A 16,771-nucleotide genomic window follows, 5' to 3' on the forward strand; every position below is an offset into this window, starting at 1 on the left:
TCATTAATACTGTATGACCAGCTACCAGTCTTTTGTACAAAAAATAATAATAATCTGTTGCCATATTTCAGTTTCACTGCCTTACTATAATGTATTTAATGCAAGTTGTCATAGTATACTGGACACAGAGTATTTCTGTATTTTCTCTTTTTATTCAACAAATTAAAATTGCATTTTGACAGAAACTTGAAAATGTGTGGCCTTAATGATCACAGAATTTGAGAATGGTGACGCAATGAATTGACAATTATATTTCCATCCCAAAATAGCAAAGGAACAATACAGTATGGGGGAGGTCATACTATAGTACAAACGACCCACAGGATCAAACAGTCAACACACACACACACATTTGTTCAAATGGTTTAATTGTATTTGACTCCATTCAACCTTCTTTTTATTAATCAAAGTCTACTGCTGTAGTACATGTATGGGCAGAAAAAAGTACATGATGCCACACAGTAAAGGTAAGAAAGATCTAGATGCTATCTACAGTAGAGAAAAGCTTCAGGTCTGGCGCAGAATGATGACCTACTGTGTCTCTGCTGTATCCGTAACGTTGGCAACAGGGTCAGATGTAAAAACATGATCTTTTTCAGTTAATTTAGAAACCATTAAATACATATGCCCTGTTTGCAATCATTGAATTGCGATGACCAATGTACTTCACGAGTTGAAATTCAACTGACCCCGAAACCTGATTGGCAAGAACTTTACCTTACTCATTCATAATCCAAACTAAAAAGAGATCACACACAGATTGTCAACTATTATAAAACAGTTGTCCATCTATGGACACCTGAGAAGGGGACAGCAGAAGAGAATTGACCATGAATGTGGTCAGCCATCTTGGTTTGTGTTAGTGAGTGTAGACTGAATGGTAGCATTCCAACCCACCTTTATTGCAATCACGCTACACAGATCATCAGATCTCACACCGCTTAGACAGGTGTTTTTAAATCTCAAGAAGCACATCAATATGATATAGCGATCATCTAATTAATGCATAGTGTGAAGTCATATAGAAATGGGTTGGAATAAAACTTAGAAAACATAAACATTCTCTTACCAACAAGTGATGTCCATGATTGGTTCTAAAAAAGCCCTGTGTGTGGTACTGGAGTTGATGTCTGACCGTTGTGCAACGTAATAACCATCTGGGTTAGACTGTTGGTGCTGGGTTAGACTGTTGGTGCAATTACTTGAAGCTAGTGTCTGATGCCAACTTTGCTTAATATAAATGCTGGGCCAGGAGCAAATAGCAAGTTCACTTGGATCGAGACACACACCACCACACCGCTATGTAATGCAGAGGAGACCGGTGAAGGCTGAAATCGGAAAACGGGCTCATTGTGACAAATGGAATGAGGAATGACATCAAACCATCTGTTCCGTACATTTACAATGAGCTCATCCTCCACCAGCCTCCCCAGTAATGTTATTGGCGAATGCAGAAAAAGCTACGCCAGGATAGACTAAACAGTGCTATTGATAACACCACAAAACATGTGTGATAACAGAGTTGAAGGGATAGGTAATGCCAGGTATGTGTGTTGAAATGGACTTGTGGAGAATGGTAAATAATGACAACTAAAATACAACAAAACAATGAAAAAGCAGATCGCCACACCCCCACCCCGCCTTATAAAACACACCCCCCAAAAAAATCACCTGACTCAACTCACAAACTCAACATTATAATGCCGACAACTTAAAGCCATTAAAATAAATGTGATGATGGTGCATTCTGTTCTCTACAGCTGTAACTGCGACCTAGCAGGATGAGAGCAACTATGAACACAAACTAGACTATGTATGCACCCGAACAGTCTCTCCTCCATCCCCCTCATGCTCCTCCCTCCATTTCCTTCTCAAAACCCATTGGAGGAGAAAATTCCTACCCTTTAGATATTTTCCATCAATAGAGGAAAGACTATTGGAAGACGCATCTATACAGGAAGACAGCAGGTGATTGGGTGAGCGATGACCAACGTTTCTCTTTTCGTTTAGCTTCCTCTTCCTTTCCTCCCGACAGAATCAGAATCAAGAGTTTGCTGGCATTTAGAATAAAAACAAAACGGGGGGGGGGTAATCTGTCCAAGCTGGTGGAGCAGAATCTTCATCCAGGTGACCCCGGAACCCTTGCATGTCCCTTTCACACAGGACAATGTCACCCACCGTCCCTCTCCATCCCTTCTTCCCCCAACCCTCTCTTTTATCTCTCTCTCTCTCTCTCTCACTCTCACTCTCAGGGTTGAGTAAGTGGTTAGCGAGCGGATTCAACAGTGTGTGTGTGTAGGGGGGGTGGGGGGGCAGGCAGGGGTGAGGGTGTTGGGGGGGGGTTAGGGGGACATGGGCGGCAGGGCTCAGTCGGTTGAAAATAGGTCCCCGGCCGAGGGAAGGGGGGCCAAGCCTCCGGTCACGTTGGGCAGCAGAGACAGGTCAGGTAGGCTCTGGATGTGGGACTTCAGCTCCTTGCGTACCATGGTGACCCGCGCTAGCTTCTGCTTGTACTCCTGGGAGAGGCACAGGAAGTGACACACGTGTCAGACATTGTTTTTCATACGGGTTCAAAGTGTGAGTTGAGTTCCTCAGCAGGCCAAATCACTTAGAGCTGGTGTCATTCAGTGAAATTAAAGGGGAATATCTTCAATTTCAGTTCAATTTATGTTTGGTTGTAAACCACAAGGGGCCCAAGCCCAGCACTTGAAGACCAGTTGAAGCAGGTATGGGTAGCACTAGGCTTGGACAACCACTCAGACACACTGCAGCTTACGGACCAAGATTGAGGATCACACACACAGACATTTTGCTGGATGATGATGATGACAATAATAATAATGTTGAATGTCTGGTTTTCCCTGAGGACTGGGTGGAGGCACCACTGATGTAGCTGTTTAGGGGGCATACCTCCAGTTTCTTCTCCCTCTCGACGAGGGCGTCCTTCTGGCTGCCGATGTATTCTGTTAGCATACGTGCCAGCTGCCTCCGGTCCTCCAGCTCGGCGGCCAGGCGCCCGTTGTACTCAGCCAGCAGCAGACAGGCCTCGTCCACCGTCTTAGACAGCTTGTCTGCTGCCTCCTTATCTACACAGACACAACAGTTCACCAAGGTAAAGAGAGGGAGGGAGGGAGAAGAGTGTTAGGCAAGGCAAGGCAAGTTTATTTGTATAGCACATTTCATACAACAGGAGCAATTCAAAGTAAAAAAAATACAGAAAAATAAGGATAGTAAGAGAAAATAAAAAATAAAAATGGCAAGAATAGATACATATATTTAAAATAAATAGATAAATATTTAACAACACAATAAGACAATTAATAAAAAGATATAGATAAGTGTTATTACTGCAACTGTATTCAAGCGCTGCTCTTCCAGATATGGCGTGAGAGATTGCAGGTACTGCGTCTGTGTTTAGCCACTATCTTGCGCAATACGGCGTGTGAGATCGCAGTGTAAAATGACACATTTGCGAACACATTTAAGCTTTATTTGTTGCGCTTGGATTATGGATCATAAAACTCATAACTGCTGCAGGTATAGTAAAAAGATAAAAATACTTTTTTTTAAAAGAAGGAAAAAAAGATAATAGTTAATGGATAGAAGCCATATATAGTGTTAGTGTTTAACCATAACTGCTGCAGAACATAAAGGTTTTTAGCTTAGTTTTTACATGTTTGTAGGTTTGGGCCTGTTTCATTGGTGTTACCTAATGGTCTGATGGTAAATCAAATTTCCCAAACATGGATTGAAAATTAATTATCTTTTAAACTATTCATTTTTATTACACAAACCTATACTGCCCTACAAAGGCAAAAGGCAGTAACTTCACAGAGTGCAGAACTGAGAAAAATGACTTTAAAGTTTTCTTGTTGTCCAGCCAAAATAGTTACAGGCAGATCACTGGATATGTGGCAGTTTTATGGCTTTATATTAGGTTATACTTTGTACATATTAATCCTGACCTCTGATTTGATCTTTGACCCTTATTTGTAAGTTACTGTATTCTGCCTTTGCATGGCTTGCCAAAAGATATAGTCATGCCAAGGCAAAAGGCAGTAACTTCAAATTTCATCTTGTCACTTTAGTTTTGATCACAATAAAAAAACAGTATAATGAGAAATATGATTTTTAAAAATCCTTATTTTGATATGGATATAGAGTGAAATTATTATATTATGGTGTTCTTGTGTTGTTCCAAGTATCTTACAAGATAAAATTATTTCAATTATTTTTGGATAATAATTAATTAGATAATAATATAATTTGGCATATGGGGCCTGCATACAATTACATGTTTAAATAACTCCAAGCATTGTTTGTCACTTCAAAATACAGTCATTCATCTCAGATGAAGTTCTGGCAATAGCCAATTGGCTGCAAAACAATTTCAGCTTCAGTAGCTGAATGCAGTAACACGATTGGATGGAGTATTTTTCATCTACGTTGACTGATTGATGACACATGACATCGATCAGGCATATCAGCTATGCAAAACAAAACATTTGATATGTTTTGCATACCAATCAGGGATTGTATTATTTTATTTTTTATTCATTTAACTTGCAAAAGAGCGTGCGAAGGGCGTCTGCTTATCCAAATAATTGGAATGGATTTACCGCGATTCGGTTATAGAAAAAGGTAGGCGTTTGTCTATTAATTACGGCTGTGCTTTGTGCTTGTCGTTTGTCTGTGGATGTGTCTGTCTGCCAGGGGGCAGACGCTGTGTGTCAGTGTGGGACTGGCTACGTTAGCTTGTCTGTCGTGCTGGGCTGTCAGTGTCACAGTGTCAGGATTTGCCATCATGATTTCAGATCATTGGCTGGCCAACTATATGGCTATTATTTGCCTTTGTAAATTGTTTTACAATTCTGATCGCGTCTGGGAGCAGTTCTGCTGTCAAGATTGTTGTTCGTAATCACTTGCTTGTAAGCTAACTAGTTAGCTACAGCTAAGTATAACCTCACTTTTTAAGTGTTCCAAACCAAAGGCAGAGTACAGTAACTTCACAGTGCGCTACAGTAACTCCGCAGTTCAGCGCAGCGAGACAAAGTCAGAATACCGCAACTCAAGTTGCTGTGGTTTGCCTTGGTTTCTCTAGGCTTTTTTGAAGTTACTGTAAATACGACCCCTATTTTCTCGAAAATACAACACAGTAGAGACAGGATGTTTGGCCACATGATAAAGAATATCTTTAATGTCACAAATATGATTTTAACTCATTTTTGACCAAAATTGAAGTTACTGCCTTTTGCCTTTGTACGGCAGTATAGCCTATATCATTCTTTTCAGAATTCTAAGACCAATATTAATAGCAAATGGGAAAATGTATCACACAATTCATAGTGAGCCAGCTGATGTCTATTAACGTTAGCCAGACCATTCACAAAAACAGCGTCTAGCGGGCGAGAGTAGACGGGGGCTCCGCTAGAAGTTACAACCGGAGTGGAGTAGGCTACATTTTCTAATCAAAATCTGTGTAATACAAGACAAACATGTAGCTATATGTATAGATTTTTAGATAGAATAACTTCAATAACGATTTTTTTATTGAATAATTTCAATAACGATGCATATCTTTCAAGTCTCTCCTTAAAATCACCACAGGAAAGAACCCTCCAATGTGATGAGAAGTGGGGGTAGACTAATATGAAGTCAAGACGCCTTACATACAGAGGACGAATCCATTAAAATGATTACTATTGGTCCAAACAGCGGAAATGGCAAGAAAGAGAGCTTGTAAATAGTTGAAAATCACCAGAGGTAGGGATTAGAACGGCACTGCAGACAGCGGTAGTGAATAGCAACGATAACGTTGAAATTACAATCATACAACAATAATGAATGAATGAATGAATGGTCTTTATTGTCATTGATATAGTACACAGTGTTTCCCCTAGGTTTGCTGCCTTGGGGGGGTGGCATGGACCGTGGCATGGACCCCCCCCCAGGGGGTAAGACCCTGCCTCATACCAGCGTCATGTCCAGGGGTGTACTTGTACATTAAGCCGCCTCACGCTACGGAAACAGGAGATAGGCTCCTGCCCTATGGGCCACTAGGCTCCAGAACCATCGGTTCTCAAGGCTACTTACTTATGTGGTCTTGACTACCTGTCCACTTTCTCACCTGGTTCTTGCTCTCTCTCTCTCTGGTGTGCCGACACCATCCTGCTCTCTCTCCTTCTCTCCTTCCCTATCCTCCTCTCTCCCTTTTGCTGTCAACCAAAAGGTAAACAAAACAGCCAGAGTATTTATAATCTAATAAGAGGCATAAATTGATCCATATCAATTTATAACATAATTATAATTGAATATTGGATTGCTGTGGGCAATGCAGTCAGATAATGTCAATTTGACTTTACTCGCTCACCTGAAAAAAAATTGTATGTCCAACTATAAAACTATTTAAAACTATTTCCAATGCTTCAATCAACTGTCCATGTACTGTAAATATGCCATTATGGTATTACCATGAAGCCCAACTCTAGCAGAATAAGAAAGATAGTATATCTACTTTAAGTAAAATAATAAAGTGCCTCCGGTTAGCTCTTTAGCTGGCAAGTGTGCAAGGAGACTAGCTCATCTCATCACCTCTGAGCTAGCTAGCTTGCTAGTTCTTTGACACTAAATGTTACACTATGGAACTATAGTCAGACACTTTCTATTTTTTTTATTTTTATTTTTCTCCAGATTTTATCCCTTTTTCACCCAATTTGGTAGCCAATTTAACCCAACTTAGCATCCAATTATCCCCTGCCTATTGCATAGGATCCGCCGCACGACCCCGTGCCCGGCAGTCCCAGAAGAGGCCGCCAGGCAGACTAGCTGACTGGCTCCTCGAGCCCAGCACCGTTATTCCGGCGCCCAGGGGGCGGTGTTGCGCGACGGATCCTAGTCCAGAAATACTCCTATACCGACCTCGGAAGCGGCCGCCCAATATGCCGCTTCCCGTGTGCCTCGGCCATATCTGGATCTGGCGAGCCGGGATACGAACCCCGGCCCCGGTGGGCAGCATGCACTAGTGGCCAGTGCGTAGACCGCTACACCACCGCGGGGCTAGTCAGACACTTTCTAGTCACGATAATAACGACCAATTTTAACCAACTTTCTCTGTCAGAACACTCAGCAATTATATTTGCTAACGTTTCAACTTGCTTACTTTCAATCTGCAGACATCACAGCCGGCAAAAACTCTCGCATCTCGCGCGCACACTTGCGCAAAATCTTGTATTATTCTCCAGCGCTGGCACAGCGCGAAGTGTGGAGATAGGTCTGGCTATGTGAAGTGTGGAGATAGGTCTGGCTATGTGAAGTGTGGAGATAGGTCTGGCTATGTGAAGTGTGGAGATAGGTCTGGCTATGTGAAGTGTGGAGATAGGTCTGGCTATGCGAGACTACGGCGGACTAACGTTACCAACGAGCCTATGGGCTTGCCACTCGCCAGATTCGGGTTGGGTGCGTTTAAAAAACGCGGATATTATGTTTGGTGTCTACGTCCGCCCCCCCAAGGCAATGGTAGGGGAAACACTGGTACAGGTACCAAACAACGAAATTTGGGAGGGGGGGCTCCCCTGGTGCTAGGAAAGAAAAAGAAAAAAAAAAAGAAAAAAAAAAGAAGGGAAAGGAGCTGGTTTACATAAATAAAGGCTATGTACACTATCCACTATACTATACTGTACAAATAAAACACTGTGCTGTACTCTATGCTATGCTATACCTATTCTAACATTTCCTATTCTCTGCAACCTTGTGTACCCTAGGGTTGTCATATTGCATAGTGTACATCGAAAACAAGTACACAGAGCTAAACTATAATCAGGGGTGCACATAACTTTTTGGGGCCAGTGCTCAGAGGAGCACCTAGGGATGCTGCTTGGTGCTCCCCGAGCTCGCGAGTCACGACCCGTCCCACAGGATGGATAAAAAAGGGATACATGGATATATTATTAGCAAAACAACATTTATTCATAAATAAAGATGAACGACCAGATTATTGTGTGCAAAACAAAAGACACAAATGCAAAATCAAATGACTGCTCTTTAAGAATGAAAGTCTGTCCGACTCCTTTAAACACAATGAAATCAACTGACATCTCTTTAAGCACTAACTGAATGTCTGTTCTTTAAACACACTGAAATAAACTGACATCTCTTTAAGCACTAACTGAATGTCTGTTCTTTAAACACACTGATATAAACGGACATCTCTTTAAGCACTGCTCTGTTCTGTAAACACTGAAATCAACTTTTCCCCCCCAAAAAAAAAAAAAAGAAAAAAAAAGCTGTTGGTGCGCAAGAGCGCCTTCATGCGGCTGATCTGCCGCGCAGCATGCATTTTGGCGACGCATGCGCACTGGCGCACCAGTTATGTGCACCCCTGACTATAATACAAATGGACATGTATGTTTACACACCCTGGAAAATCCCTGCTTTAAAAAGACATCAGATTAATTGATTGATTGACAGAAGCCTTACCAGTGATCTTCTCCAGCAGGGACACGTCCTGGACCTCTTGGGGTAGTGAAGCGATCTTCTGGCGTACGGCTGCATCTCCCGATGCTGCGTTCTCCAGGTCCTGCAGTGCTTTGACCAGCTCCTCCGTCTGATGGGGGAGAGAGGCAGAGGGAAAGAAGGACAGGGGCGATAGGGGGAGATAGGGAGAGGAGGAGGAAGAAAAGGGTGTGGGGAGGTGGAGATAATTCATATTACTGACAGGTAGTGATAGAGGGATAAAAAAGCATTGAGTTTGGCGCCATGAGCTTGAAAAGGTAACAGACAAAGCACTAGTGAATGAATGAGTCTCATTGTGGAGGCAGAGATCAGAGGATGGGCTAATTGTAATGCATGGAACGGAATGAGGAACTGTATCAAACACACGTTTGATACTATTCTTCAATTCCACTCCATGCATTACTATGAGCCCATCCTCCGATCTCTGCCTCCACCAGCCCCCCCCTGGTCTCAAGTGCTGGTTCGTACCAGCTGTGGTCCTGACATGTCTGTAACCTGCGGCGATAGATGGTTCCTGTAGTCATCGTCCTCCTCCTCTTCCTCCTCCTGGATCTTCTGATAGGTCCGTTTAGGGGCCTTCTTCTCCTCTGTCAACAACACCACAGTGAGCCACAAAGACACCACACAGAGAACAAAACATCCATGTTGACATTCATACTGTAGTTTCAACCATCATGTATATCCAGTTAATTGACACTGACGTCAGATTAAAGTGGTTTGGGGAATTCTGATGTCATGTAATTAGAAACCTCCTACCCGTTACCAATTGAGTAAAGAAGTGCCAATATCATATCAGGGTCATGTGGGTTTAGCATACTGAAGTCTTGCTACATCAGTTAAACAGAAGGCCCAGGACTTGGATAACGTGAAAAGGTTTCCTTACCCACAGGATACTTCTCAGTTGTGACTACCCCAGAAAGAAAGAAGAAAGGGCAGCACTTAGACATCTGCATAGATGATGAAATTAATTGAAGGGGGAGGGGCATAGTAGGGCTGACATTTTGGTATTGTATAGACGAGGGGAAGGCTGGTGGAGGGGGAAATCAAAAAACAGGTTTAATGGTGTAATACATGGAAGTGAATGAGGAATGGTGTTTGACACCATGTCTCACTACCATACATTTTGACCCCCAACAGCCATGATTTCTACCTGCAACAGCCTCCCCTGGTATAGATACATATCATACAACCTTACTACTGTAAGGAGGGATATACAGTACAGATGACTATGGTTAAGAGTAGCAGACATCTGGGTGTGTCTCCCCCCAGAGCCTGTACTCACCAGCAGGTTTGTGCTTGGGGCTGTTGGAGTCTTCAATGGCCAGCTTCAGCTGCTGGATGAAGTCAGCTCTGTAGAGGCTGCGCTCCTGCCAGATGGTGAGCAGCCTCTCCATGGGTTTCCTGCAGCCATCATCTGCCTCTCTGAGCAAGGAAGAGAGAGAGAGTAAGGGAGAGAGAGTAAGGGGAGAGAGAGTAAGGGGAGAGAGAGTAAGGGGAGAGAGAGTAAGGGAGAGAGAGTAAGGGAGAGAGAGTAAGGGGAGAGAGAGCGAGGAGAAATACAGACAAGAGTCATGCATTATGGCAGAATAGCATCTTGGCTACAGTGTATATATATCTGGGGCATATCAGGGCTAGGCCTACTCATGTAAAACAGTTCTGTGCACATTAGGCTGAAACTGGAGACCAGCCGTCAAACTCCAATTTCAGTACTGTCCGACCCATCGCTACAATATGGGCAATTCAATGGTTGAGAAAAGTGACGGTTGTGCACTGAGCCATAGACAGGCTATCATCCATCCACGCCACCTACCTGGCAACATGAGAACAAGCGTCGACCAGCACCGTCTCAAAATCCTTCGCAAACTCCGGACCTTTCTTTTTACTGTTTTGGATCACATCGTTGGCGAGGTACAGGAAAGTCAACTTCCTGCTGCTTTTGGCTGAAAGTCACGCAAAGTAATGAATGAGTTACTTAGACATATTTCAGGGTGACATTTATTCCAACAGCAAGTTGGTAGCTTTTAGGGTTTACAGTACATTGTGAGGGGAGCGTATTTGCAGTATCGATTAGGGAAAAAAGTGAATACTTATTGCAAGCATGGAACAAGTATGGATCTAAGCAGTGATGTGACAGAAAGACATGTCAACACTCATGAGATCATCTCACCTTTCCTCAGTTCTCTGTGCCATACTTTGACGATGAGCGGCGAGTGTTTACGGTGGTGGATGATCCACAGGGACAGGGTCTGCACGCTCTGCTGGGAGTTGCTGAGCTCGGACAGTTTCTTCTCCAACGCAGACTCCGAGAAGGACGACATGATTCAGGTCCTGACCTCACGCTGCTACTGTTCTCTGAGGCCAACCCAGGAAACCAGCAATGTCATCAAACACACAAGTCGCTCTCACTCATAGTCTCACTTGGCCGAGCAACTTGCAGCATGTAGCCAACCGTCCGATCGTCTGATCGTTTATGTCCAAACACTCTAAAACACAAAAGCAAAGTGAGGTTCCGTGAGCTAAGTATAGAAGTTGCGCAGACGTATTTCTCAGCATGGGTTTGATGACAGACAACCTATTTACATCTGTTTACATAGAGAGCTGGTAGCTAGCCAGTCGCTAGCAAGATAGCTAGCCCTACTGCGGTAGACGCGGTGGATTACTGGCTGCCTATCCACTGGCTTTGGGTTAGCGAGCCATGTGCAAATGCAGATCTGTATCAAGCAACTCGATATGTATTCTGATAACACAACTGCACACACGTGACTGAGAAACTTACACTTTAGCGCTAGCTGCGCGCCACCGACCGAGGGGATCTCTCCTCTCTTCAAAGATGGCCGAGGGTTGACCTTTCAACCGATACTCAACTCTGGACACTTCTACTGGGGACTTTCTCCTTCCTGCATCCGTGTTTAAAGTGGAAATTGAAATGCTGCGATACGAACTGCACAAGAAACGAAGTGCAATGTCTAACTCGTGTTATGAAGTGAACTAAACCGGAGCTGTTGGCGAACGACATCAACAACAAACAAGCATGGTTCTCATCGTCGCGGAGTGATGTCGTACGAGCTCCCACTTGTGACAGCGAGCTGCAGAGGAGAGCGGCATGGATTTGGTCCAAAATGAGTTTCATCATCATCACTACAGACTTCACTAAAGATTTGCATGCTAAGGTACGTTAATAACGAGGATCATATTAATCTACACTGCTGTGGCAACATTATTGCTTGCATTATTTAGCTCTCGCGACGTTAGCCCTGGATCAGAACGAGCCGCCAATGCTAGCGAGGATGGTCAGCTAAAGATGTGATGTTGTTGATCAAGCAGCTGAACAGAATACAGATCTGCCGAGGTTTCAGTGAAAGCGTATGGCTGTACAGCTAGGTACGAGTTGAGCACTTATCTGGCATTTTTCTAGATAGTTTGATGTCACCTAGCTCAACCTGATTACCACTTGATCAAAGAATGAATTGGAGATGCATGCTCTCTCTCTCTTTTCAGTGAATGACATCTATCCTCTTCAAAAGATGGCACAGATTAATGACCCTAAGATAGCCTTTGCCTACCTCCGCCCAGCCTGCGTTCTCCTGACCCGCGAGCCCACCGTAAGCAATGTGGAGACCCTGGGGACCCAGCTGAGAGATGTCAACGATGCCACCCTCCAACAGCTCCAGGATTACGTCCTCTTCCCCCTCCGCTTCGTCCTCAAGATCCCCGGCCCCAGGAAGGACGCCCTGGTCCAGGCCGTGGCAGAGGCTATGTCCTACGTCCTGGAGACCACCTGTGTCCGGAGCTGGGAGACCCTACGGGACCTTCTCTCTGAGCTCTGCCTCTGCCTCTGCTCCCCTACGGACCCGGGGAAGCCGGCACCAGCCTCAGAGGAGCTGAAGGCTGCAGTGCTGAAGTGTCTGGACGCCCTCCTCCATGCTGTCTATGGGGACGTGGTCTTCAGGCTCTTTGAGCCTACCATGCTGCCTGGCCTTGGGGCTGCCATCTCCCTGCTCCTAGCAATGGGAGAGAAGGAGAAGTACCGCAGCATACAGGCGGCTGCCCTGAAGTGCCTGTTGGTGCTGACCCTTCAGTGTGACTGCCCCCAGGACCACGTGTCAGTAGGCCAGGAGGAGAGCCGTATCCTGGGGTCCACCATGGCCTCCTTCCTGCCTGGCATCACAATGGCTCTCACCCGGGTCATCTCCGGTGACATGAGGCAGGGCCATGCGGTCACAGTCAAGGCCATCAAAGTGTGGTCCAGGATAGTGGGGCTGGTTATGGCAGACGCCCAGCTTCAGAGCTCTGGTCCTGGGGAGAGGAGGGCGGCGGGGGACCTGGGGAGGGTGGGGGAGCTGGTGGTCCAGAGGAACGAGGACTGGGTGAGGAACACGTCGGGGAGGCTGGCGTTGCTGGTGAAGAAGATCATCTCCTGTACCTCGGCCCACCAGCACTGGAGGGTGAGGCTGGAGATGGTGGGCCTAGCGGACCATCTGTTGGCCAACTGTAACCTTTCCCTGGGAGAGTGTGTCGGTCCCCTCCTGGAGGCTCTGGTTGGAGCTCTGAACGACGAGGAGCCCAGTGTGAGAGAGAGGTATTTGTTTATTTATAATATTTATAACAAATCGATTGATTTATAATTACGATAGATTTGTATATCTATCTTTATTTTGCATTTAGTGTGATATCAAATATTGCTTGGTGTTTTTTTTGTGTTAGCTATGCTTTGTATGATCTTTCACAGTATTTCCATTTATCGTCCCAAAAAAAATGAAGAAAAAAAGTTGTAAAAGTTTTTCTAATGTGAACTCCAGGTGTGAGGCAGCCCTGAGGGATGTGGCTGAGAGGAGTCAGAGCGCTGGCAGCCAGACCTTCACTGACGTCCTGTCAGAGAATCTCCATGCCCTCGCCACCTCCCTGCCACGACTCATGAGAACCTCAGACGACCAGCACAAGGTGTTTTAGATTTATTTCCTTTAGTATGTTTCCAAAAATAACTTTATTTCACCATGTTAGTTGACTGGCAATATGTTCATTCATTCATTAATAAATTAATTCATTCACATATGATATGCCATTTAGCAGACACTTTTATCCAAAACGACTTACAGTACGTACAGGGAATACATACATTTTCAGTATATATGGTCCCAGTGGGAATAGGAATCCCAACCTAAGCGTTGCTAGGGCCATGCTCTACCAGCTGAGCCTCAGTGTACCGCTCTGTTGATGCTGTTATTCTTCTTCTTAGGTGTTTGTCCTCAACGTGTTCCTGGGGTACTTGAAGGTCCTGGGTCCCCAGGTGTCGCTGGTGCTCAACTCGGCCGCCCACCTCCAGCGCATCTCCAAGGCTCTGATGCAGGTGTTGGAGCTGGACATGATGGAAGTACGTATCGTGGAGGAGCGGACGGCCGCTGGTGTTACAGTGGAAACGGTGGGGTCTGGGTCTCGTGCCGCACGTGCTCAGAGGAAGCACTTCCTCTACTTTACCGACGAGCGCGTCTTCTCCACCCTCCGGGAGATCTGTCGGACGCTGGGTTACCACGGCGACGCCTACCTCCTGGTTGACCACTTCCTGGACCTGTACCGCGAGTCATCGGTGTACAGGAAGCAGGCGGCCATGGTGCTGAACGACATCATCATGGGAGTGGCGGGCATCGGGGTGGCGGAGGGACAGGTTAGGGCTAGTGGCCCCAGCCTGGAAGACCTGAAGGCGGCAGTGGTGTCGGTCCTAGAGGAGTACACCAGCCGGAGCAACTGGCACCTGGTAACCCAGGCTGAGGAGACTGATAGAGAGGAGCAGGAGCATCTCAGTCAGTCGACTTCCCTCCTCTCCATATCTAATGGTACTGAAGGAAACCCACATAATCACCACCACCACCACCACCACCACCACTTAGTCCCAGCCATGGACAGGCCCTCCACCATCCATCAGCTGAACAGCAACATCTGGCAGATCTGTATCCAGCTAGAGGGGATCGGGAGCTGTGCCCAAGCCCTGGGGATGGACTTCCGTCTCCTTTTGATGACATCACTGTACCCCATGCTGGAGAAGGCCGGGGACGAGACGCTCCTGATCAGCCAGGCAGCCGTGGACGCCATGTGGGACGTGTGCTTCGCCTGCGGCTACGTCTCTCTGAAGGACCTCATCAACGAGAACTCTGACTACCTTCTCAACGACGTGTCCCTCAACCTCCAGAGGCTGCAGGTCAACCCCCACGCTCCCATGGTCCTCACAGTCATGTTCAGCCACTCAGACCCCAGCCTGCTCCCTCTGGTGGGAGACATCGTCCAGGACGTGCTCCTGGCTCTGGATCTCAGCTACGATGAGAGGTCTCCTCTGTTCTGTACCGTGCTGCACTCACTCATGAAGGCTCTGGGTGAGGAGACTCTCCACTGATTTCTGGCTTACAGTTGGAGAGACAATTTAAAGGAAACTAGCTTCACAATGATAGCTAATAATTGAGTCAGATAATAACCTTTTCAATTATCACTTTGTATTGACACTGTAGAATTATTAGTAATAGGCAGGGAGATAGATGGAGGAAATACTTGAGACATTATTACAGACAACCTTAAACACAAAACAAAGACATACATTATGCCGTGCTGTCTAAACCATGTTGCTTGTTCCTCCACAGCGAGGTGGTTCCCCTCCAGCCTAGGTAATAGAACCAGTGATCCCAGTGGAACCGGTGAACCCAGTAGAACCAGGAGGCTGGAACGTGATCTGGACCAGCTGAATGTACGCCAGTTCCTCCTGGACTACCGCAGACAGAAGGAGCTGGCGGAGGGAATCGGAGCAGAGGAGGAGGGGGAGGAGGAGGGGGCAGACAACCCAGGTTAGAGAGCACTAGCACAGGGCAGGCCTTGTCCAAACACTTCCCCTATTTGCAAACATAACCCCTAGTTGCTACACACGAGACCTATTTAGATCTGAAAGAATTAGATATGTACAAGCGTGTTGATAAGAGTGATACCTTGCTCTCTGGTAGGCTAGGTGGTACGTAAAGGTCCAGTACGTAACAGTAACAAGCTTTCTAAAAGCCTCCTAATGGTTGTAATGACTATGTTCAAACGGTAGTGATCAGGTAATGGAGACCTGTTGAAAGGAATATTTCATTTACGAACGCTGTTTTGGTCCCACGAAAGCTTTTACATTTTCTAAAATGGAGTGTCCTGCCGGACACTCAGTTTCATTTCAAACATATTGTTACTGCCAGCGGTGTTCTAGGGAAGTGGACTCACACATTTTCGCCTTTCTGTCTCTGGTGGCTGCCTCCTCGAATTGTGTTTCATGTTGTTTCAGAGCTCCCTCCAGCCATGGGTTGTGAAGAGGACCTGGTTGATCCTGATGTGAAGGCTGAACTCCCAGCCCATCTGACCATCACCAAAGACGTGATGGAGCGTTGCATCCACCTGCTCTCTGACCCCAGCCTGAGACTCAGGCTCAAGGTAGAGAGAGTGTGTGTGTGTGTGTATTTGTGTGTGTGTGTGTGTGTGTGTGTATGTATGTATGTGTGGTTGTACATGTACAGTATGTGTATGTGTGCGTACTCGTTGAGTTTAACTGTCTGTGTGTGTGTGTGTGTGTGTGTGTGTGTGTGTGTGTGTGTGTGTGTGTGTGTGTGTGTGTGTGCTACAGGTGCTGGACGTGCTGGAGCTGTGTGTGTGTGTGCTGAGTGAGAAGGAGAATGAGCTGCTTCCCATGGCCCACCGCTGCTGGCCCCCCCTCCTGCTGAGACTGACGACTGACGATCCCCCAGTCGTCCTCAGAGCCTTCAGGGTACGGATCTCACTGCTCCATCCTCCCTTCTACTGTAGTACACACTATTATCTATTCCAGCTGTCTTTCCCACTACAGAGGGTGTATACTTACAGTAGGTGGACAGCTTGGCATGTTTATAGTCAGTACTAAAAAGAGCCCTGATAACAAGTCGGAAGGACTGCAGTCGCTCCCTATCTTCCACCGTAGACTGAAGACCAATCTCTTCAGGTGACACCTTAACTGTCCCTCCTGAAACCTCCCCATCCCCCTGTTCAGCTTCTCTACTGTATATTCATTTAAAAACATATACCGTATAGCAAGGTGTTCTGTCAAAAACGTATTTTGGTGTAAAAGTGAAAGAAAGTACACATAAGACTTTGGTATGTATTTGCGAATTGATCTGTTCACTTTTCAGATTGAATGTCCTGCTTCTAATCTATTATTATTCTACAAAAGCTGTTTCATTTATTTTTTGGGATGATGGCATGAACATGTGGTATCAGTGTT

At 45.7% G+C, this 16,771-nt stretch overlaps 2 protein-coding genes across 3 annotated transcripts in view; one reads left to right on the forward strand and one right to left on the reverse strand.

Moving 5' to 3' along the window:
* Positions 1 to 202: 202 nt before the first annotated feature.
* rprd1b (regulation of nuclear pre-mRNA domain containing 1B) lies at positions 203 to 11,358 on the reverse strand. Of its 2 annotated transcripts, none has more exons than XM_080535238.1 (9): positions 11,288 to 11,358; positions 10,679 to 10,863; positions 10,322 to 10,451; positions 9,794 to 9,933; positions 9,395 to 9,418; positions 8,980 to 9,098; positions 8,476 to 8,602; positions 2,911 to 3,086; positions 203 to 2,516 (listed from the first exon to the last, which is right to left on the reverse strand). In XM_080535238.1, exons 2-9 carry the CDS (start codon positions 10,827 to 10,829, stop codon positions 2,367 to 2,369), a joined length of 1,017 nt encoding a protein of 338 aa, XP_080391364.1. In that variant the 5' UTR covers positions 10,830 to 10,863; positions 11,288 to 11,358; the 3' UTR covers positions 203 to 2,366. The 2 variants fall into 2 exon arrangements, with proteins under 2 accessions (XP_080391364.1, XP_080391363.1); XM_080535237.1 differs by having other exon boundaries at positions 10,679 to 10,994; positions 11,288 to 11,357.
* A 272-nt stretch (positions 11,359 to 11,630) lies between these two features.
* Positions 11,631 to 16,771, forward strand: part of tti1 (TELO2 interacting protein 1) — a 9,640-nt gene continuing 4,499 nt past the window's right edge. The window contains exons 1-7 of the mRNA XM_080535393.1: positions 11,631 to 11,681; positions 12,010 to 13,090; positions 13,311 to 13,452; positions 13,748 to 14,876; positions 15,138 to 15,338; positions 15,806 to 15,951; positions 16,142 to 16,282. Of these exons, the coding sequence (XP_080391519.1) occupies positions 12,036 to 13,090; positions 13,311 to 13,452; positions 13,748 to 14,876; positions 15,138 to 15,338; positions 15,806 to 15,951; positions 16,142 to 16,282 (2,814 nt within the window). The 5' untranslated portion in view covers positions 11,631 to 11,681; positions 12,010 to 12,035. The remainder of the gene's footprint in view (positions 11,682 to 12,009; positions 13,091 to 13,310; positions 13,453 to 13,747; positions 14,877 to 15,137; positions 15,339 to 15,805; positions 15,952 to 16,141; positions 16,283 to 16,771) is intronic.

Source organism: Nansenia antarctica (genome assembly GCF_963989245.1).
Source record: "Nansenia antarctica genome assembly, chromosome: 6".
In the NCBI taxonomy this organism is placed as follows: Eukaryota; Metazoa; Chordata; class Actinopteri; order Argentiniformes; family Microstomatidae; genus Nansenia; species Nansenia antarctica.